At 38.1% G+C, this 24,289-nt stretch overlaps 1 protein-coding gene across 1 annotated transcript in view; it reads left to right on the top strand.

Annotated features, from left to right (window-relative positions):
* The window catches only part of LOC145690193 (torsin-1A-like), a 57,507-nt gene that overhangs the window by 9,226 nt on the left and 23,992 nt on the right, over positions 1-24,289 (top strand). Inside the window, exons 2-5 of the mRNA XM_081764842.1 lie at positions 3,125-3,302; positions 5,621-5,886; positions 19,290-19,441; positions 20,556-20,704. Of these exons, the coding sequence (XP_081620968.1) occupies positions 3,128-3,302; positions 5,621-5,886; positions 19,290-19,441; positions 20,556-20,704 (742 nt within the window). The 5' untranslated portion in view covers positions 3,125-3,127. The remainder of the gene's footprint in view (positions 1-3,124; positions 3,303-5,620; positions 5,887-19,289; positions 19,442-20,555; positions 20,705-24,289) is intronic.

Raw genomic sequence — 24,289 nt, 5'->3', positions numbered from 1 at the left:
AGTTCTATGTAGATTCTATATTCCAAAAGCAAATTACCCTATAATAAATGCAGCATAGTAAAACATTGCGAAACATGAACATTAAAGTCAATGAAAAATCAGTGAAAACAATGAAATCGTCCACATATCTCAAAAACTATAATAAGGAGATGGCTAATTGAAAGCTTATTACAAAGACATAATGAAGAGCTTAAAGATGATGTATAGCACGTAAGGTAAATATGGATAGAAGATTTTCAAAAGTCAAGTTGTTTGAATTGTGCATCTTGTGCGAATTACCCAGGGCGCGCCACTCGGAGGTTACGTGTTTGAAATATCTCATATCTGGATGTGGAATCTCTCAGACTCGATTTAGCACGCAACGTGACTTTTGACCTGATCACGTGACAGGCTGGTCCTTAGGGCAAACCGGATAGGTCCTTTGTTGTATTAATAATAGAAATGAGAAGCGTGTCACTAATGCGCATCCACTTCTTATTGGTACAGTTTCGAGGAACAAATGAAATACAACTACCCTGCTGCTGATACGGAAAAAAAATATTCTTATGCAGTTTCATAATTTAACTTCGGTGACGAAACTCTACAATTTTGACATTTCACTATAACTCGGTAGACAATTTCTTAACATTAAAATACACGATACTGCCTTGTAACGTCTTTCAATGTGATGTAGCTTCTACTTCTTTAGTCGACATATTGTGAATTTACTTTATTTTTTCTTTTTTTCTCGTTGCAAAATGTAAGCATATGGTAAGCATAATTATTTATGGAGGGAAAGATACCAGTGAAGCCTTGAAATTGTCTGTTTTGATATTGTTATTTCTAAGATTAAAGAATAAGAAATCTTTTCTCTTTTAACCCTTTTAAATTCTTGCCTTTTTCGGCGTTTTTCTTGAGTCTCAGATAAGCAGCGACAGTGTCATCCCTATTTACCCTAGGATCATGGTTCATACCTCGTTTTTCTCAGAATGGAACAGCCTTTCAAATGGTACAACTTACATGTCCCTATGATGTACCAGAAGGGAATTATTTGAGGGAAAATCGGAATTTTTTGCCCCAAAAAAACTTCTTCAAAGTTTGCCCCCCCCCCTGAGGCTCTACCGGGTCTGTGCACAAACCTCCAAAAATTTGGAAAAATACTACGTAGTGTACTAATTACTTGTGACAAATTCGAATTTCCTGTCTTGAATAGTAAGGGCGGGAAAATTTTTTACCCATGTTGAGAGAGCATTAAAAAAACGCCCAAAAATTCCCTACAATGCACCCTACAAATTAAAAAAAAATTCTGACACGTCCCTAATGATCGTAAAATTATAGTTCATACGTCGTTTTGTGCAGAATGGAGTAGCCTTTCAGATGGTATCACCCGCATGTCCCTCGGACATCCCTAAGGAGGGAAAAAGCGAGGAAAATAGGGATTTTTGTTGAAAAATTTTCTTTTTCCCCGGTTTGGAGCCCTTTGGCGCGGCCCTGGGTAAACATAGAGATCCAGAAATCACTTTCAAAAATACTACATAGTGTACTAATTGCTTGTGACAAATACCAATCTCCTATCTTCAACACTAAGGACGGGAAAAATATTTTCCTCTTCTGCGAATATTCCCAGAATGTCCCAGAATACCCTATATCAATTTCAAAAATTTCTTGACACGTCCCTAATTATCGTAGGATCACGATTCATACGCCATTCTCTTCAGAATAGAGTAGGCTTCCAGATTGTATTACCCTCATGTCCCTCGGACGTCCCTAAGGAGGGAAAAAATGAGTAAAATAGGGATTTTTGCTTAAAAATCCCTTTTTCCCCGTTTTGGGGCCCCTCTGGTGCGGCCCTGGGTAAACATAGAGATATGGAAATTACTTTCAAAAATACTACGTAGTGTACTAATTACTTGTGCCAAATACCAATTTCCTATCTTCAATACTAAGGACGGGAAAAATTCAGGATATTTTCCTCTTCTGCGAATATTTCCGAAATTTCCCAAGGATACTATACAAACTTCAAAAATTTCCTGACACGTCCCTAATTATCGTAGGATGATGATACATACGTCGTTCTCTTAGAATAGAGTAGGTCTTTAGATGGTATTACCAGCACGTCCCTACGACGTTCCTAAGGAGGTTACAAGTGAGGAAAATAGGGATTTTTGGAGAAAAACCCCTTTTTCCCCGTTTTGGGGCCCTCTGGCGCCGCCCTGGGTTAACATAGAGATCTGGAAATCACTTTAAAAAATGTTACTTATGGTACTAATTACGTGTGCCAAATACCAATCTCCTATCTTCAATACTAAGGGCGGAAAAAATATTTTCCTCTTCTGCGAATATTTCCGAAATTTCCCAAGGATACTATACAAACTTCAAAAACTTCCTGACACGTCCCTAATTATCGTAGGATGATGATTCATACGTCGTTCTCTTCAGAATCGAGTAGGCTTTCAGAAAGTAGGCCTACCAGTCAGATGTCCCTATCATGTAGCCGAGTGGAGCAAGAATCGCGAAAGTGGATTTTTGGTCAAAAAATATCCCTTTTTTACCATTTTGTCCCTCTGAACCCCCCTTCTATGTTGACGAAGAGATCCGAAAAAAATCTCATAAAAACTAATGGGTCCACTGATTGTGTATGGAAAATATTAGGATTCTAGTGTTAAAGAGAAGCTCATCAAAAAATCTTGAAATTAGACCTCCCTAAAAAAAGGGAATTTGTAAATTGATGACGTCATACCCCCCTATGTTCTGACGCTCGGAAGCATATAGACCCTTCCAGGGCTTTCTTGAATGCCTCCTCTCTTGGAAAATTTAAAAAAAAAAACCGGAACTAAATAGCATTCTTGGTTCTCTTTTAATCGAATCTTTAAGACAAATACAATATCGGTCGAAAACGACCGAAAAAACTTAAAAGGGTTAAATATTCAATATGCATCCTGTGGCTTCCATAAGTACATTTTTGGAATTTTGGAATACTTATATATATATATATATATATATATATATATATATATATATATATATATATATATATATATATATATATATATATATATATATATATATATATAAAACTTATAAAATTGTCTTCGATCAGTTATTTTCTCGATTTTTATTATTTATTTATTTATTGTCATTTCAGGTCATGACTGCAGGATGTGTGTTCTATTGTATGCTAGTCTTCATAGTGGTTGTGAATGGTGAATCGTTTTTTGATTACTTTAGAAAAGGATATGAAGTTTTATATAAAGCGGGTAGCAAGATAGTATGCAGCTTTGCAGAGTGTTGCAATACTGGATGGATAACTCACAACTTTACACGTATGTATAATTATTAACACATTTTTTAAAAAAAATTTTCCCTGTTAATATCAAATCGCCGAAAGCTTTCAAAACACTTTTTTTTTTTTTTAGTTGGATGTTTACAGAAGGAGCTTCTTGCATGAATAATTGATTACATACACCTTAGAATTTAAATTGATGATTTTTGGAGGAGACATGCTTCCTTTGCGTCTTCTTATTTATTTCTCGACTAATTGATCTAATATTACTCAATATACTTTTTTTTTCTTGTTTCTTCTGTGATTAATTTTGTCCTATGGTTTTAATGTTACCTACCTGTGACTGATAAAATAAAGCTAAGACTTGAGTAGGTAAAATACGTAGCCTATACGGTGTCGTAATCCACTCAAAGATGTCTTATTTTTTACGAGCATCCCCATTTATTTCCCGTATCCCTTCCCATTTTAGGCACCTAGATTTCTGTCTGACTTTCTTCCATTCGTTCATTCATTCATTACTAAACAAATAATTGAATATCAGTCGGATATTTGGTGACAAATTTATCGTAAGTTTCTGCCTTGTATAACCTTCATTTCTTTGCTTCTGAGTCTCTCTCTAATTTAGCAACCAACTTCCACATCCAGACTCATGTAATATAACAGGCACTTTGTGCTTTTGTAGTTTTTTTTTTTTTTTTTTTTTTAATTTATTCAAGAATACTTGCTTAACAAGAGAAATCGATATATGTTTATAGTAATAATGATATAGTAAGTTGTGGACTTACCAGGTATCAGGAAATTTCCCATGTTATTTAAATAGACCTTTTCAGGACCATATCTCATATTTCAGGTACTTGTAATTGGAATAAACACTTGAAATTCGGTGTGCTTGTACATTTTCGTTGGAGTTACTTAATTAAATCACCAAAAATAAATATTTCTAACTTTAGAGTGGTTTTATGGGAAACTGAAAAATGTTTCCCATGTTATTTATATAGGCCATTTTCTACATCCCAAAATGTTTAGGCACTTCCTTCAGGATTATAATGATGAAATTCAGTATGATTGTAACTTTTCGGGACTAACCTGCAAGCAAATTGCCAAAAGTAAAAATTTTTAGTTTTTAACGGTTTCAAAAGGGGATGAAGAAATTCCCATGTAATTTAAATGGGCGTTTTCTTGGGATACAAAATTTTATCTTTTAGATAGTCGGGTATAAGAAGTGCAAGGCCATAGGCCGAGCAGACGCGGGGGTTTGCGGGCAAAGCCTCCAGCTGGAGGAATTCAGGAAATATTAAGAACAAATGCATGAAATTCACTCTTGAAGCAGAGGCTAATACATAAGAGATGCGAGGCCGTAGACCGAGCAAACACGGGAGTCTGGGAATGGAATGAAATGAAATGAAATCGTTGAGTTTTACGTCCCACGGTTATGCCGGTTAGACTAAAAAAGACGGTGATGATGAATAATGAATGAATTGGTGGAATGAAGAAAGTGGGAGGAAACGGGAGAACCCCGAGAAAACCCACGCACACGATGTTTGTCCACCACAAAGTTCACTTGGCGGGGGCTGGGATCGAACCCGGGACCCCAAGCACCAGAGGTGAACGCTCTACCACTGAGCCACCGCGGCCCCTGGTCTGGGAATGGAGTCCCCAGCTAGCCAAAGGCTAGTCTACAAAATAAAGTGCAGTTGTCTTGAGGGCTGTATTGGCAGGACAAGAAGAAGCTTAGAAGTACGGGTAAAGGACTCCCAAGAGATGTTAACAGAATACTTGGTTTCAGAGACGTCTTGAAACTTCTAATGCGTGATCGTTTTCACTGTTTACCAGAGTTTATTTTCATTTCAATTATCCGTCTCCTTTAGCATAAACGATATAAGTATGTAACATTAAAATAGAGAGTCATTTTATTTTGGCACGAGAATTCACATTTTCCTCTTCATTGATCCTTTAGAATTAGCATCTGCTTTGATCATTATCTTTATTTCGGATGGAAGGAGGGAGAAGGAGGGGGCATGGTAGCCCAGTGGTAAAGTGCTTACTTCTGATGCGTTGGGTCCCTGATTCGATCCCCGGCCAAGTAAGTTTGTGGTTGACAACATCGTGTCCGTGGGATTTCTCGGGGTACTCTCGTTTCCTTCTGCATTCCTATTCTACTGATTAATCCACATCCCCTTGCCTAAATCCGCCTCCCTTAGCCTAAAGGTCATAATTGTGAGACATTAAAATCAAAGTTTTTTATTATTATTATTTAGGACGTTATAATTGTTTTTGCCACATTAAATGTAAATTATCTAGTATTTATGTAGTGAAACTTGTATTTACGAGCATATTTATCTATTTATTTATTTTCAGATTTACAGCATAGCTTTAAAACGAAGCTTTATGGACAACCGTTAGTGGAGGAGATAGTTAACAAAGCTTTAAGAGCGCATATCAGTAAAAGTGATCCTTCCAAAGCTCTAGTCTTAAGTTTTCACGGCTGGACCGGCAGTGGGAAAACGTACGTTAGCAATTTCATATCAGAGAGTTTGTACTGGAAAGGAAGTAAAAGCAAATATGTTCACTACTTCATTGGACCTATACATTTTTCATTGATGCAGAATGCTGATATTTATAGGGTAAGACTATATATATATATATACATACAGTATATCTTTATATATCATGGTATTTCAAAATCCAAAAATGGAAATACTTTGGCTTTTACAATTTCGAATTCAGTATTCGCAGTTTGCTCTATGTACCGTGTACAGCGAAAACTTTCCAGTTGGTTTCATTGAAAAGAGGCCAACGTAAGAAAATAAATGTATTCTTAATCAATAAAATTGAAAATACATATTTCTAATCATCATCCTTTTCTCCGTCTTTTCCCACGTACGTGGGATCATTTCTGATCAGTTTTCCCCATGACCCAGAATACTTCCCCTGTTTTGAAGTAATTTTTAAGTACACTGATCACCAGTTGAGTTAGATATACCTATCTAATCCCGTGTAGCACCACCTTTCGTTCTGATAACAGCAGCTACCCGCCGCGGCATGTACTCCACGAAGCTCCTGAAGTGTTGTTGTGGCATCTCAATCCATATCTGCAGCAAAGTCCCATAGAGCCCGCAGGTTGGTCTGAGGAGGTCCACAGCCCGAAGACGTCGTTCCATGGTGTCAGAAATGTGTTCGATGGGATTGAGGTCCGGTGACTGTGATGGCCAGAGATGTTTTGCCAGATCAGATGAGTACTTATCAAACCAGTCTGCTGCAATCCTAGAGTGGTGGCCGGCGCATTGTCCTGCTGAAAGATAAGGTCGCCATCCGGATGTTGCAGCCGAGCAAATGACAGGACATGGACAACCAAAAGTATTCACCTGTGAGGGGCCGTGTCACACGTGTTAGAGGATCCATTTCAGTCCACGTAAATATGCTTCAAATGAGAATACCACATCTGCATACTACCGGCATGCACAGTTTCCTGCTAGTACGATGGATCCATTGCACGGGTTGGCGACGCACCCGTACCCGTCTATCGCCATGTACCAATGTGGAAGTGACTCATCTGTACAGGTAGGGGGGCGCGGTGGCTCAGTGGTAGAGCTTTCACTTCCGGTGCTTGGGGTCCCTCGTTCAATTCCAGCTCGCGCCGTGTGGACTTTGTGGTGGACAAACACCGTGCTCGTGGGTTTTCTCGGGGTTCTCCCGTTTCCTTCCTCTTTCTTCATTCCACCATTTCACTCATCTCTCATCATCACCGTCTCCTTTAGCCTAACCGGCATATCCGTGGGACGTAAAACTTCAAGATTTCATTTCATTTTCATCTGTACAGGCAACCTTTTTCCACGATCCAGGGGCGTTGTTCCTTTGCTCATTCTAGACGTTGTTTCCTGTTGTTGTGCTGTTAGAAGGGATACTCGTGTGGGTCGATGGCTTCTGTACCTCCATGGCAAGTAGGTAGTTGTGGATTGTGTGGCTGTTAACACGGCATTATTGTCCTGCATTGAACCTCTCCATGATTTGACACACTGTGGCCCGTCTATCGGCTGTTACGATGCGGACCAGTTGGTGCCTACTCCTGTCGTCACGCCCCTGACTGCGCCAGTTTGCCCTACGGGTGAGGTTTTACCGGAATTCAGGTACTCACGATATACCCTTGACACAGTTGCCTTTGAAAATCTGAGTGCCGCAGCCACTTCCGAAATCGAGCCACACAGTCGTCTGGCCTCTATGATTTGACCACGGTGAAATGCAATCAGGTCCTTCATCTTACCCATCACACACTGCACTGACACGGATACCGAGAGAGGAAGCACACGGCAGCAGTACACGCGCGATGTGTTTCTTTCACATGCATTAGTGGAGCCTCTGCAGGGCGGTTTCTGCAATTGTCCTGCTGTATCTAATTCAGCTGGTGATCAGTGTTATATCCATCCATCCTCTTCTTGGTCCCTCTCTACATCTCTTCCTATTCACATCCCTTGCCGTCACTCTTCTGACCACGTAGTTGTTTGTTGTTCTCATTAGATGGCCATACCACTATAGTATTGATTTCTGGATATTCGTAGACATCTTTAAAGCTTGGTTGTGCCCTTACTTTCTCATTCCTCACTTTATCTCTTCTTATTTTCTCTCACATCCAGTGCAGTATTATTATTTCAATAACATTTAATCTATGCAACAACTAATTATTATATACATACAGTGGCAGATCCAGAGTTCTTAAAGAGGGAAGTTACGTTGGTAGTGGTGGTGAAATCGGCTTTGCTGCCTCCCGCTTCCCAACACACACACACCGTCCCTCCAGGCATTCTTTAAATTCTTATGAGGCACAAATATTACAGGAAAAATAATAACGAATTTACCATTGCATGATCATATATCCAGTATATATTTTATATACAGAATTATGGATGAGTCAGGTATAACGTATTCGCATTGGTACTTAGGATATCGTTTCCAGTAGCTTCCAAAAGTCAAACTTCCACTGGTTATGTTTTCTGATGACCCTAAACAAGGTAATCAAATATATGTATTTGTTCGTGTATATGTTTCCACAACAAAAATCTTTAAAAGGTAGGAAGGATGACGAAATGTTTCATAAAATTAAATACAAATTATATACCGACATGCTCTTTCATGATCTAGCAGCGATAGTATTTGGAACCGAAAATGTAACGCTTTCGGAACCTTGCAGGAGTAGGGACAGGTTTATGGCTCACTCGGCTTGGACTGGCTAAGGGACGTCACTTGGTCCGATCAAGTGGTATGACGTTATAGTGGTCAGTGCCTCCTTGATTTTAGTAGGGCTACATTGGCCCACTCTCAGTTTTGGGAGGGATACTTAGGACTACCCTCATCCAATTTTGGAAATTCCTTAATTTAGAAATTTGGTATGGTAGTATGGCTGAGGGGTAATATATATCCCTATGTAAGCTTTGGGGCTTCATATCGTACCCTTTCATGGGAAAGAAATGGAAGAATGTAAATTTCGAAGGTTTGGACCTATTTTATCCTCTTTGATACATTATTACCTTATATGGTTATATGGGTGTGTACAGGGCAGTGTTGGGCAAAATCAATTGAAATCAATTGCAATTGATCAATCAATTGAACGTAATTGCTCTGAAAATCAATTGCAATTGAATTCAATCATAAAATTTGCAATTAAATTTTCGTCAATTGTTAATTGTTAATTGGTCACCAGGCAATTGAAACTTTTAATTGTTAATTGTCAATTGACAATTGAAACTTTTAATTGTTAATTGTAATTGTTAATTGCAATTGAAATCAGCAATTAAAACTGAAGATAAGAAGATGTGTGTATATTGTGTTGTCCACTTGTTACTGTTTTACATATTTCAAATAAGGTACTTATAAGAAATGCTGAATACCTTCCATCCCTTACCCCCCCCCTGGGAAGAAAGCCGTGAAACTAAGTATTTTTTAAAAATATATTATGTTTATGGTTCTATCCCCCTCGAAAGAACTCTATATGCCCGTCATTCATACAATAGGAATGGGCACGAGCGAGTTCGAGCGAGTTTTCTTTAAAACTCGACTCGACTCGAAGCAGACATCTTTGAGCTCGACTCGAGATCTCGGCTCGAAAAATTTCCCCCAACTCGACTCGAATTCGGATCGAGTTTCCAGTCGAGTCGAGCCAATTGGAGCTAAATCCTTTGTGTAGTTCCAAGTACTACTATCTTCAAGTATCCTACATAGACAATATAATTATCAATGATACTACTACTATAACGAATTATTATTATAACACCGTGTACTTGTATAAACATGGAATATAGGCGGTTTGTATCGGAATACTAAAAATTAGTTAACTGTCGATCTCGGTCGTCAAGAAATCTTCAGGAGGCAAGGACATCGGTCACGAGGTTTTTGGTTTGAGTTCAGGAGGAGCAAGTATTCGGGCTCGAGCCAAAAATTGTTAAAAGTTATGGGACTCCAGCCAAACATGTTCAAAACTGCTCGACCCGGGTTTAGGATTGTCAACGACTCAAGCGGCTCTCTCACAGCTCATTCACTTATCGAGCCGAACCGAGAAGTGAGCCGAGCCAACAGCTCATCCAACCGAGCCAGCTCGAGCCGATGGCTCACACGAGTCGAACCGCACCAAGCTGACTGCTTACCCCACCGAGCCGGTTCGAGCCATCGGCTCAGTTAAGCTGACTCGAACCCAGCCTATGGACTCGTTTCAACGGAGCTGGTTCGAGCCATTGGCTCCAATCGAGCCAAGTCGATGACTCGTCTTTACCGAGCCGGTTCAAGCCATTGGCTCAATTGAGCCCAGTCGATGGGTAATCCCAACCAAGCCAGCTCAAGCTGTACGCTCAGTTGAACCGAGCCGAGCCGGTTGACATCACTATTCCGGTTGGGCTTTTACTTTGGCTAAAAAATTGGACCGTGCAGTTCTCAGCCTTGATGTAAGAACTACAAAAAATAATAAGAAATCTTTAGTTTTACGTCCCACGATTATGCCGGTTAGGCTAAAGAAGACGGTGATGATGGGAAATGAATGAAATGAAGAAAGTGGGAGGAAACGGAAGAACCCCGAGAAAATCCACGAGCACGGTGTTTGTCCACTACAAAGTCCAAACTGCGCGAGCTGGGATCGAACCAGGGACCTCAAGCACCGGAGGTGAACGCTCTACCACTGACCCACCGTGCCCCCTGGTAAGAACTACAGTATATACTTATATTGGTGTCACGGCGTCATTAACTTGTTAAGCCACCAACGAATTTCGAGGTACTTTGTTTTGTATCTTTTGTGCGTGTTTTGTGTCGCTTTATGCGCCTATTCCCACATTTTGTGCATCACCAGAAGTGGGTCAAAATAGACCTACAAATATGGCGGAACAAGTTATTGCTCTTCCGCCACCAATGAATTTCGAGGTCGTTTCCTTCACATCGTTTTGTGCCGTTTTGTGCGTCTACTTCCGTTTTGTGCGTCATGGGAAGTGGGTTAAAATGAGTCCCCAAGGTGGGACGAAAATGAAGAGTTCCGCTACTATCGAATTTCGAGGTCGTTAATTTCACATCGCGTACCCTTTTGTGCGTCTATTTCGACGTTTTGTGCGTCACTAGAAGACGGTCAAAATGGACCTCAAAGGTGGGACGAAAATGACTCACTGCTCCGCCACTACCGAATTTTGAGGTTCTTCCTTTCGCATCGACTAGTGAATGTTTCGTGCCGTTTCGTGCCCTTATTTCCACGTTTTGTGCGTCACCGGAAGTGGGTCAAAATGGACTTCCAAGATGGGACGAAAATGACCAAGAGTTCCGCCACTATCGAATTTCGAGGTCGTTAATTTCACATCGCATACTCTTTTGTGCGCGTATTTTGACGTTTTGTGCGTCACTGGAAGACGGTCAAAATGGGCCTCGATGGTGGGACTAATATGACCCACTGCTCCGCCACTACCGAATTTCATGGTCCTTCCTTTCGCATCGACTAGTGAATGTTTCGTGCCGTTTCGTGCCCTTATTTTCACGTTTCGCGCGTCACCAGAAGTGTGTCAAAATGGGCCTCCAAAGTGTGACCAAAATTACCCATTGTTCCGACACTATCGAATTTTTGGTCGTTTCTTTCGCATCGTTTAGTGCCTATTTTTTAAAAAGTTTTCTGTGCTTACTTCCTCGTCTTGTGCGTCACCGGAAGTGAGTTGAACGGGCCTTTAAAGTGGGAGTTAAATGGCTCATTGTTCCGCCACTATCGAATTTCGGGGTCGGTTCTTTCGCATCGTTTAGTGTCTGTCTTGTACGTTTTGTGCGTCACCAGAAGTGTGTCAAAATAGGCCTCCAAAGTGTGACGAAAATGACTCACTCCTCCGCCACTACCGAATTTCGAGGTCCTTCCTTTCGCATTGACTAGTGCGTTTTGTTACGTTTTGTGCCCCTATTTCCACGTTTTGTTCGTCACCAGAAGTGTGTCAAGATGAGCCTCCAAGGTGTGACGAAAATGACCCACTGTTCCGACACTATCGAATTTCTAGATCGTTACTTTCGCATCGTTTAGTGCCTTTTTTAAAAAGTTTTCTGCACCTATTTCTCGTCTTGTGCATCACCCGAGGTGAGTTAAACGGGCCTTTAAAGTGGGAGTTAAATGGCTCACTGTTCCGCCACTATCGAATTTCGGGGTTGGTTCTTTCGCATCGTTTAGTGTGTATTTTGTACCGTTCTGTTCGCCTACTTCCACGTTTTGAGCATCATCAGAAATGCGTCAAAATGGTCCATCAATGTATAAGGAAATAGAGCCATTGTTCCGCCACTATCGAATTTGGAGGTCGTTTCTTTCGCATCGTATAGTGCCTGCTTTGTACCGTTTTGTGCTCCTATTTCCACTTTAGTGCGACAACGAAAATGGGTCAAAATGGCCTACAAATATAGCGGAATAACTTAATGCTGTTCCGTCACCATCGAATGTCGAGGTCGTTTCCTTCACATTTTTTATGCATGTTTTGTGTCGCTTTGTGCATCAGTGGAAGAGGGTCAAATTGGACCTTGAAAGTGGAATGAATATGTCTTTTTCTGCCATATTTGTAGGTCGTCTTTGACTCACTTTCGTTGGCCTACAAAACGTGAAAATATGCGCAGAAACGGTAAAAATATGCACTAAACAATGCGGAAAAGCGACCTTGAAATTCGATATTGGTGGGAGAGCGGATCAGTTTTCTTCCCACATTGAATGCCCATTTTGACCCACTACCACTGATTTACAAAACGTGAAAATGTGCGTGTTTTTTTTACCGTTTTGTAAGCCTAAGGCGATGTGAAGGAAACGACCTCGAAATCGTTCCTGACGGAACAGCATTAACTTGTTCCGCCATATTTGTAGGATAACACTGACCCATTTCCGGTGACGCAGAAAACGAGGAAATAGGCGCACAAAACGACACAAAAATGGAAACTTAGCTTAATTACATAGAAATTTTAAGTTTGTAAGCTTAATTATATGGAAAATTTTATACATTTTTCATTTACGTTGGTCTACTTTACGTTGATTTGGGACTTCTAAATTTTATTAATTTTTCCACTGAAAAGTATCTATAATTCAACAAGGAAATAATTATTAATTATAATTATAATAATTATCTATATAATTGAATTCATTGTAATTTGGTCCATAACAAACACTTTACCATTTCCTACTAGCTGTTATGCCCGTTCTTCGCACGGATCAGATAAAATATCAATGTAAACAAACTGAACAACGGGAAAACAATTAAGAAATATATCTAAAATTGGATATATGTTGTGTGAATATATATCCAACAACGTACATGTGTTTTCATTGGGAAGGCCGATGGGGGCTGAATTTGAACGGAAACACTATCGGAGGTGTCACTATACGTCTGAACAACTCCGATAAATATGGATTCGACACAAATTCTACTACTTTTACATGTCCCGGTGAACGCCCCCTCAGACCCCCTTGGTTCGTATTGTGAAAAAATCTCATCTGGCCCCCACCAACCCCCAACCAATACCGCGAAAACTATGAATGTGACACTAACATCTGCTATTTTCTACTACTTTTTACATATGCCGGTAAAAGTACCTATAATTCTCTGGTTCCAATTTTGAAAAAACAATGCTTCTGGCCCGCAGCCGATGGGGGCTGTATTTGAAAGTCAACGCCTGTGGAAGTATCACCATTCATCTCAGCGATAGCGAAAACTATGGATTTGACACTAATATCGGTCACTTTCCATTATTTTTATATGTCTCGCAATTCCCCACCCCCGGTGAGTCCCGGCCCGCACACAATGGTGGCTAAATTTGAAAATCATCGCTAATGAAAGTATCACCATTGATCTCAGCCACCGCGAAAACTACGGATTTGACATCGGTCATTCTGGATTATTTTTACATGTCTCGTGATCCTTTTTATAATGCCCCCGTTTCTTAGATGAGGGGGGGCTAAATGTGAAAGTAAACGCGGTCTTGAGTTTCATCATTGAGCTCAGCTACCCCGAAAACTATGGATTTGACATTAATATCGGTCATTTTGGATTACTTTTACGTTTCGGTATTCCCCCTCCCCGTTGACCCGTTGGTCCGCAGCCGAATACGGTAAATTTGGAAGTTAATGCGATAGGAGTTTCACCATTGATCTCAGCGACCGCGAAAACTATGAAATCGACACTGATATCGGTCATTTTCTACTACTTTTACATGTCCCGGTAAACGCCCCCCTGAGAACCCCTAGTTCGAATTTTGTCGAAAACGCTTTGCCTTGGTGTGGGACCTGGACCAAGGTATCTTTGACCAAAATTTGATAACTCTCGGTCGACTTGTCTGGTTCCCAAGCCGGTCCCGGTAAACGTCCCCTGGAGACCCCCTAGTTCGAATTTTTTTAAAAAAAAAAAAAAAAAAACTATAATATAGAACCCTAATATATATCACTGTAAGCTTGGATGGTCCATCTCGTTCCCTTTCACGGCCAAAAAATTGCCAAAAGTTTAAAGTTTCGGAGAGTTTTTGACCTATTATATCCTCTTTGATAAGGCTTTATTATCTACCATTGTTATATATATATATATATATATATATATATATATATATATATATATATATATATATATATATATATATATAGAGTGTCGGATCCAGGATATTGTAATCGCCAAATCGTGTCGCTGTTCGGGCTGCCATTAATTTTATGTAACCGCTTTCCGTAGTCTGTCCCCCGTTGTCCTGCCGATGAGTATTTTCCGGAGACCTGGACTTACCTGGGTAGGACGTTGAAAGACATCTCCTACAAGGGATTACTTAATTTTCTCCGAATTGCCCGCCGGTCTTAATGATAGGATGAGCATTAGGCGCCGAGAGGTTCGGATGTCTCGTCTTGAAAACCTCACGTACGATTAGACGGTCACTCAGACCACAACGCACGCAAACACCACTCATACACACAACAAAAGCACACTTCATTAAACGACACTATGCTTATATTTTAAAATACTATTGAAAAAAATAACGAATTAGAAAAATAATCACAACACTCAACACTGCATACGTATAATTATTTCCTTTAATAAAATCACACTTTATTTTCTCGCTATACTCTAGCCCTTTGTCACTTATATATATATATATATATATATATATATATATATATATATATATATATATATATATATATATATATATATATATATATATATATATATATATATATATTAAGATTAAAGATTAAGATAACGATTTCACTAAATACACTTTTCTCACACCATTAATGCACTTGGGGGATTAGCACTGGGGAAAAGTCGCCGGGATAATCCCACGAAGTAATATAGTTGCTGCTCCAAACAGTCTTGAAGAGTCGACACGAGTCTTCAGCAAAATTATGTAGTCTCCAAAGTGGAATGATAATGTTGGAGGGAGTGTTATAACTGCTGCGCACAAGGTGGGTGAACCTGGGATTTACTGATTGGGGCTAGCCGTAATAAAACGTCCTTCACAGGCTAATAGCTTGTGCCCCTTAGCACAACATCGTACTTGATTCCCGACGCGACGTGCTGGTTGCTGCTCACAATTCCGGAGTGAGACTCCTCGAACTTACAAGCTGCATTGGTTCACTGACCAATGTTGGCAGTTCATTCTTAAAAGCACTCAGGTTAAATCACCTGTATGTACATGCAAATAGAACATAAAAAAGAGTTGACGTTAATATTCGTCCACTGGTCACCACGACGAGACATTGCGGTAACTTGACTGTGAAACTGGTAAAGCAATGTGACTGGCGACGATTTGACACTTGGACACCGTGTCTGCTCTGATCTGCTCTAATCTACTGCAAATTTCCATAAATGATTAAAGAAAGCACTTAATTCAGTTCCAAATAACTGTAGAGTATATACTGTGCATATTAATAAGTCAGGGAGAAACACTGAGAAGCTTCGGTGCTCACTGAAATGTTCTCACCACAAAACAATGTTTTAAATATAAAACGATGAAAGACTTATTTGTTCAATTGTGTGGGAAAGAGGCGATTCCTACCGAAGAAAGAACTTATTTGCGTCGCAGAATAAAGTATAAATCGAAAAATAATTACTGTCTTTATGAAATATACAGAACGTCCACAAAAATACTTCTATAACCTGGTGACGGTTATAATATAATCAAGGAAGTTGCAAAACCATAGTTTGCCGCTTTATCAAGTGTAAAGCAGGATTGAAGCCTACCTGAGCGTCAAGGGGGCGATGTAGCCCCCTTGGGATCCGCGCCTATATATATATATATATATATATATACAGGTTTACCCCCTTTCATAGGGCATGGTTACATTGGTGTACCCTTCTTAAATTTTGGATGGGTACCGAGGCCCACCCCTTAAATTTGGAAATTGTCAAAAAACAATAATTGGTAAGTGTTCTCTAGGACCGTAATATATACCATTATAAATTTGGGTAGTCCATATCTTTCCCTTTCATGGGTATAAAATTGCCAAAATTTTAAAACTTCGGAGGTTTTTGACCTAATTTATCCAATTCACTAAGAGTTTATTATGTTACATGATTATATAGTTAAGTAGAGGTGTCCACCTCTTTTTCACAACACATAGGTATATTGATGCACCCTTTCAAATTTGGGAGGAGTACTTTGGCACACCCCTTAAATTTGGGAATTGTCAACAAATAAAATTTGATAAATGTTCTCTAGACCCTACTGTAAATTTTGGGTGGTCCTACGTATCCCCTTATGTGAATAAAAAAATGTCAAATATTAGTATGACTTAATGTCTGTTATTAACCTAATGTAGTTTCTTTGATGAATCTTTAATACGTTATGTGGTTAGATTATTGAGTACAAGGTTCCGCTCTCTTTTATAAGATATGGATACATTGATGGTTCCTTCTCGAAATTAGGGAGGAGTGTGTTGGCTCACTCTTTAAATTTGGGAATTGTCCAAAAAACAAAATTTGATAAACGTTCTCTAGCAACCACTGTAAAATTGATTGGTCCTGTTTATTTCCTTCTATAGGGTGAGGCCAGCACAAGCCTTTTATTTTTGTAACTGCTTGAGAAAAGATGACGAACTTTGGATGTGGAGATGGGGCGCACCAGATGGAGCCATTTGGCATCATGACGGTCATCTTGCAATCCGCTTTTTGAATTCAGGTCCGATATTTCAGATTTGCCTCTGTTCGATTACTGCAATTCAATATATGCTCTCTCTCCACTCAAAATACTAGGGCAATATAGAAAATACAGAACTACTCTATACGCTTTTCTCTCAATTACAGAAAGTCTCAGCATATTCTGCCGGTACTTAATGAAAACAATATCCTAATTATGTTTTGAAGACGATATCTCCCGTATTGTTGTTTACTATACAAAATAAATTCACATAAAACACCACCTTACTTGCATCATAAATTAAGATGTAGATCAGAGATTCATCGTTACAATACCCGATGAAGTAATAAACTGAATATGCCGCGGCATTCTTTAAAAATATCAGAGAAGGCATTTTCAATTTCCGCAGTAAGAATCTGGAACTGCCTACCAAAGTCAACCACTTACAAACCGCACAATTCATTTAAATCATCACTCCAAACATTATTATTTAGAGATCAGAGACAAAGCATTGGCACACATGAAAGGTTTACAGAAATTGGTATGAAATTGGACTAGTGATATGAGTAAAGTTTTTTTTTTTTTTTTTTGTTTATTTATTGTTTTTACATTAATTGAGTGTTTTGTTTATCCTTAGTGTTATTGAATGTATCATGTTATGTATTTATTTGTATCTTGTGTCTTATTTGTATCTTTTTTTTCTTTTCTTTGTAATGATGACAAGGGTTAGGTGGCAGAGCAGCCTCCGGCTGAACCTCGCCCGCTGAAATAAAGAGCTATTCAATTCAGTTCAATTCAATTCAATTTGTAGGGGCATGCTACTCGTGATTTTAGGCTAGAATTTCGCCAGAAATCCGAATCTGAAGTTATTTTTCACCTAACTTTAATCAGTAATGAAAGTTTGTGAAAGAAATATTGCATGTAGGATCCTACAAGATACGCTATATGTGTTCCCGTTGTGTGCTACACATAATGCAAGACGTTTTTTCCAGTCCTGAGGACACCTAATAACACTTCCGGCATCACAGAGTCATAAGCATGCCTGATTCGTTGTTCGAGGTATCGGAGATCAGTGATTTTTCTTGATAAACAAGTGCTTTGAGATGGCCCATTCAAGAAAGAAAGAAAAAAAAAAAGTTACGCACAGGCTTACACCGTAGTTACACCTGTGGTTAGGCTCATATTTATGGAAACAACATTTTCCCATAATATAAGCAATACTTATTACTTGGAACTTAGCCGCAGCATTGAAGACATGTTATTCCTATGCTGTTTCTGCTGTTGAATTTACCTTTGTATGTTATTCACCTTTACATTTGGAAGTATACAAAATCATCTTCACCTCTTACAAACCCTTGTCAGATATATTTCATTGTTTTAGGTGGTCAGTGAACCCAAGTGTGAAAGAAAAAGTGTACATTGAGTCCCAACATGCTTGATTTTTGGGAACATCTACAGTGAAGCTATTATTTTGGCACGAGGACTTTGCCACCGTGTGTTGAAAATACTTCTGCCTCAAGCATAAAATTTGGCAACAGTTGAATCGAGATTAAAGAAGTAATACAGATGATATGTGCAATCATATTTCTTATAATTGGAACCAAAAGAAGACAATTTGATAATAGGTATTGCATATTATAAACAAAACTGTAGAAGGTGAGGCAAGATATTACGTAGTTCTGTTTGAAAGATATAGGCATGCAAGGTCAATGCAGTGACAGAAATTTGAAAGAAAATGCAGTTGTTCAAATTTTGTAGTTTTTTTATAGCTTGTTCATATGCTAACGCTTAAAAAGTCAAAAATACCATACTCTGAAAAAGTGTTTACGATGGTTTTGTATATCCTATTGTTGCTCGTTGAAACAGCAACAACTAACACTACGTCTACACTCCCCACCGAGGGACAGTTGAGCACGAAAGCCCGTATATTGGCCATTGGAAACCTTTCTGGAAGTATGGATTTTTTTTTTCTTAACGTTTGCATATCAACAAGCTATAAAGAAATACAAAATTTGGACAAGTGCTTTTTCTTCCAAATTTCCGCCACTGCATTGACCCCGCGTGTCTATATCTTTCAAACGAAACCAATATCTTGTCTCTCCTTCAACAGTTTTTTTTACTATGAAATTGTCTTTTTTGGTTCCAATTTAAATATATATATATATATATATATATATATGATTGGACATATCATCTATAGTACTTCTCTAATCTGGATTCAACTGTCACCAAATTTTATGCTTGAGGCAGGAGTACTTTTTACACGGCACAATTCTTCTGTCAAAATAATTGCTTCATTGTACATGCTCACAAAAATCCAGCATATTCGAGAGCAGTAGTGTATAGATATATAGATATAGATATAAGACAGTATATTGTTTAATTTACTTGAAACACTTATTATCGATAAATGATTAATATATGCTTGTCTTTTTCATAGCTTCACCTGCAAGACTGGATTAGAGGCAATGTAACGCAGTGTGAGAACTCTCTTTTCATATTCGATGAAGCGGATAAAATGCCGCAGAAAGTTTTAGATGGAATTAAGCCGTTTATCGATTATCATAAGCAGATCGATAATGTCAATTTCAGGTATATATCTTATCTTATCCAACCTATGTAAAGACATTGGCTCGAATCTTCGATTTACTGTGTCTGTGTGCCAATCTTTATTTTACCTGAACATCTGCCATCGAAAGAACAATCGTCATATGCTTTTGTTTCTACTATAGAACTCTCTACCAGCCTAATGTGTAGCATACTTTGGCAGTTCTCAATCCGTCAATGGTGCCGATATGAATTGTATTAACATTCTAGTTCCTCAAAGCAGAAGTGTAATAAACGCTTTCTTCTTAATCAGATATTGCCAATGTTTAGCAAGGTTTATTCTTTCGCTGGCAGGCGTTAGGAGAGTGTAAAACGTGGGACTATGTAGGGAGGGAATGGGTAGCTTGATAGTCAGGACAGTAAGCCGAAGACCCGGGTTCAATCACTGCTTCAATTGCACTTTTTCAGTCTAAATTTATTTAATTTACCTAATATAGAATTTGCTATAAAAGTTTGTTATAACCTCTGATTGTCATATGTGTCCTCTCGTCTTATTTCTTAGTGATTTAAAGTGGAAGTTTACAAAGATTTAGGATCAAGTTGTAGTGCAGCGGAATTAGGTCCGAACGATACATTGTGCCTATTTTAGATTCTCCCTGCATGCAATCTTTATGCATTGAACAGGGTTACCAGGTAACTGGAAAAGTTAGGAAATTTAATTTTAGTCAGAGAAAACCTTGAAAACTCAGGGAATTTAGTTGCTGATAGTACAAAAATTCAATAACGTTATTATTTTTATTTCTCCGTTTTTGACCATGCAAAGCTTTGTGAGTATACTTTTCTTTTACAATTAAACTTTCTAGAATGAGGAACTCGAAGAAGTTAAGGCGACCAGTTGAACTTGGTTGTCAAATGAAAATAGAAAATCTCTGGTAACCTTGATTGAGTCATCATTCTGTATTTGTAACTAAAATAAAAACGCAAGACTGGTAGAATACCTATGATGATGATGATGATGATGACATGAAAATAACTCTAAGATAGTATTAAAAATAATGTAAGCAGCTGATTGTATCTTAAATTAGCGTTTCTATCCTGCTGATAACAGAATTATGTAATTACTTTACAGTTTGAGATTTTTTTGTGTGTGTATTTTCAGGAAAAGCATATTCATTTTCCTTTCAAATACTGGAGGCTCTCTCATCGGTGAACGAATGTTAAAATTTTGGCAGGAAGGGAAAATGCGGGAGCGTGTGAAATTAGAGGACTTTTCTGATCTTCTGGAAAAGGGAGCTTTTAACGAAAAAGGTAAAATGTATTCACAATGTATATATATAAGAAATGAAATTAAATTTTTGAGTTTTACGTCCCACGTTTATGCCGGTTAGGATAAAGGAGACGGTGTTGATGAGAGATGAATGAAATGATGGAATGAAGAAAGTGGGAGGAAACGGGAGAACCCCGAGAAAACCGACGCACACGGTGTTTGTCCACCATATTTCAAACATCACATCATACTGAGTAAATTGTTAGTTTTAGTTTATCTACACTGTATGCAGTTCACGATATATAAGGCCTACAATAAAATTTTTGCCCGAAATATATTGGATCTTTTGATCCAATTACATGAATTGACAAAAATGTAACGAGTACTTCCAGTTGACGTTGAGAGTTGAAATTTTGGCATCATTGGAGCTTTCCGGGACTAACCCACAGGAAAATTACCAAAATTAAATATTGTTAATTTTTAGGGGTCTAAAGAGGGGATGAAGCAATTCTCCATGTTATTTAAATTGACCTTTGTTTGGACATACAATTTCTTGTTTTAGGCACTTGGAATTGGAGTAACTTGAAATTCGGTATGCTTGTACGTTTTCGTTAACGTTAGAGTGGTTTTATGGGAAACTGAAAAATCTTTCCCATGTTATTTATATGGGACACCTTTTACACCCCGAAATTATTGGGCACTATCGGCAGGATTAGAATGATGAAATTTGCCATTATTGTAGCCTTCCGGGACTAACCCACAGAAAAATTGCCAAAAGTGAATATTTTTATTTTTTAAGGGATCTAAAGAGAGATGAAGAAATTCATATGTAATTTAAATGGCCGTTTTCTTGGAATACAAAACTTTATTTTTTAGATAGTTGAAATGCGAAAATAAACTTGAAATTTGGTAGAATTGTGGGTTTAAGAAGTGCGAGACCGTAGGCCGAGTAAACGCGAGGTCATGGGGCGAAGCCTCCAGCTAGCCAAAGGCTAGTAATTATTATAAACCTGTAAATCTCAGCAAGGGCTCAACAGTAAACCAGAAATTATCTAGCAAGAAACAATCCAACCAATCAATAAAATGAAATGTTATTATTGCTTCAACTGGAAAGTAAAATGGTACAGTTTCACAGCATTCCTACTACTGAGTTAATTTTAAATTCACATAATTTCTTACAACATCCATTATTTTATTTATTTATTTTTAAATAACGAAAGCAGATGTTGAAAATTACTGTCATTAGATTGTATGACATTCTTAGAAATATTGTTAATCTCAATAACTTTTAATTTGGATGCTGTAAATTACGTATACTTTCAACCTTTTGCTTTTTTCCCAATTTTAACGAGTGATTTAATTGCTGCAATACATATGACAAGATGTCTATGCGCAACTTTCTTCAGTCAGTCTGTTCCTTTTGTTTCCTTAGTGTTTTAATTTCTTTTTTCTATGCGAATAAGACTCTAGAGAAGAGTCGAAAGCTTGAAAGTGCAAGGACTATTAAGGAATCAAGATTTAAATTAAGCGAGATGCTGAAATACGTACTGTTCACTATTGGCACGTATTTGGTAAGATTTTACGTATAGAAATGTGTTTCGTGCGAATTATTACTAAAAATAGTATCGCTTTCCAACAATAACATACAATCCAACAATGAAATAACATTCTGTGCGTTACGCTAATTACTGTTCCTAAATCAATATTTATGATTCATAGAATTAAGCTGAGCCTCTGATGTTCGAAGAAAAGTAGCTGGACGGAATATAAAGATACATTAACACAATAAAGATAAAAGATTTTGTGATATTTCTTCATTTGTACAAGCTGCATAAAAATTAAATTAATATTTTATACAATACAGTAATTGTATTTCGGGAAATATTGATGCCTATTTTGCCATTTCACCACTTGTCTCACCACCAATTAATAAGTATCAGTAACAATTTACAGGGTGTACATTCACTGCTCTTTCCTGTCTTACTTCCTTAATATTTTTATCACTAATTTTTTATCTGCCGTGATCAAGGCTCTAGGGCAGAGCCGAAATCTTGTGAGTGCAAGAATTGTTTAGAAATTAGAATTTCAAGTAGTGAGTCTCGTGAAATCTCTTGTGAATATCCAGTGTCTGCCAACTTGAAACTTCATGACTACTTATTTTCGTGGTGGTTAAATGTTATTTGTTTTGGATGATTATACGCATACGGCACTCTTTAACTGTTTCTAATTTTAAAAAAATACTCAAAAGTAATAGTTTGCAACCAACTCGTTTGTCATTTGCTACAGAATCACTAAACGTGCATGTTCCAAAAGTGTTACCAATTCAAGAAAAATAAACTTCTATTCCACAAGTTTAAGTTCAGTCTTGGTTTTTGACTCTGTCAAAAGATATCGAAAGTATCTTGGACTTACAAAAGTTATTTTTATAGATTTATAAATGTTTAAGGTATTTAGGTTTAAATAAAAGTAAAACGCAATGAAAGCTCTTTGCAAGATGATCAATTAAAAATTTTAAACTAGAATCGATCGTTTAGAGCAGAGGTATTCGATGTGTCGACCGCGCTCTACTGGTGGGCCAGCAAGTTGTGAGAAGTAGCCCGCGGGGTGGTCTGTGTCGGTCACTGTCATCGTTTTATTATTCCCTCTAGCGGACTGTTGAACAGATAGACTGTCAATGTTTCCTGAAATAGGTTGGACACCACTAGCATAGAGGGGTGCTCTTTAAAAGTGCTCAAGGAACTTACAATCAGGGAGTGAAATTCAAATAAAGTGGTGTGCAATTGAATTATTATATTATCTGTTGTGCTTTCTGCTACACTGTCTTTTCTCCCTCCCGAAGAACTTTATATTAGAGACGGTGAAATGGAGGGGAATTGAAGAATGTATTAGAAGGGTGATATCATTTAAATGATGATGTGTATAATTTACATTAAAACTTTTTTACTCACACTTAAAACTTTTCTACTGTACTATTTACTATACTATTCATAAATAAGACAAAATCGTATTGCAAGTCTTAACTATTATGCAGCTTTAATACAAATGAATTCTGGCACATTTATTTTAAATAACCACTAACTAACTAACTCTATGGCTTATGGAACCCGGAGGTTCAATGCCGCGTTCACAAAAGCTCTCCAGTGACTTCTATCCTTAGCCAACTGGATCCAATTTTTACTTCGTATTCCTATTTCTGCGAGATCCATTTTAATATTGTCCTCCCATCTGCGCTTAGGTCTTCCTAATGGTCGTTTTCTGATTAGCCTTCCAGTCAAGACTTTGAAAGCGGTTCTACTTTCTTCCATCCTAGCTACATCACCTGCCCACTTAAGCCTCCTCGACTTCATGACCCTAACAATGTTTGGTAAGCCGTATAAATTATGTAGTTCCCCGTTATAAAGTTTCCGCCATTTCCCATTCCCGTTTCTCTTGGGTCCGAATATACGTCTTAAGATCCTGTTCTCAAATACTTTCAGTCTACGTTCTTCCCTCTGAGTAAGCGACCGTTTCGCAACCACATAGAACAACAGGCATGATTATCGTTTTATATATTTTAAGCTTCAAATTTCTCGACAGAATTTTCGAATTTCTGAACTGAATAATAACAGGAATTACCTGCATTTAGT

Source organism: Thermobia domestica, chromosome 7, assembly GCF_964235325.1.
Source record: "Thermobia domestica chromosome 7, izTheDome1.hap1.1, whole genome shotgun sequence".
In the NCBI taxonomy this organism is placed as follows: Eukaryota; Metazoa; Arthropoda; class Insecta; order Zygentoma; family Lepismatidae; genus Thermobia; species Thermobia domestica.
This window is presented reverse-complemented; position numbering and strand designations above follow the sequence as displayed.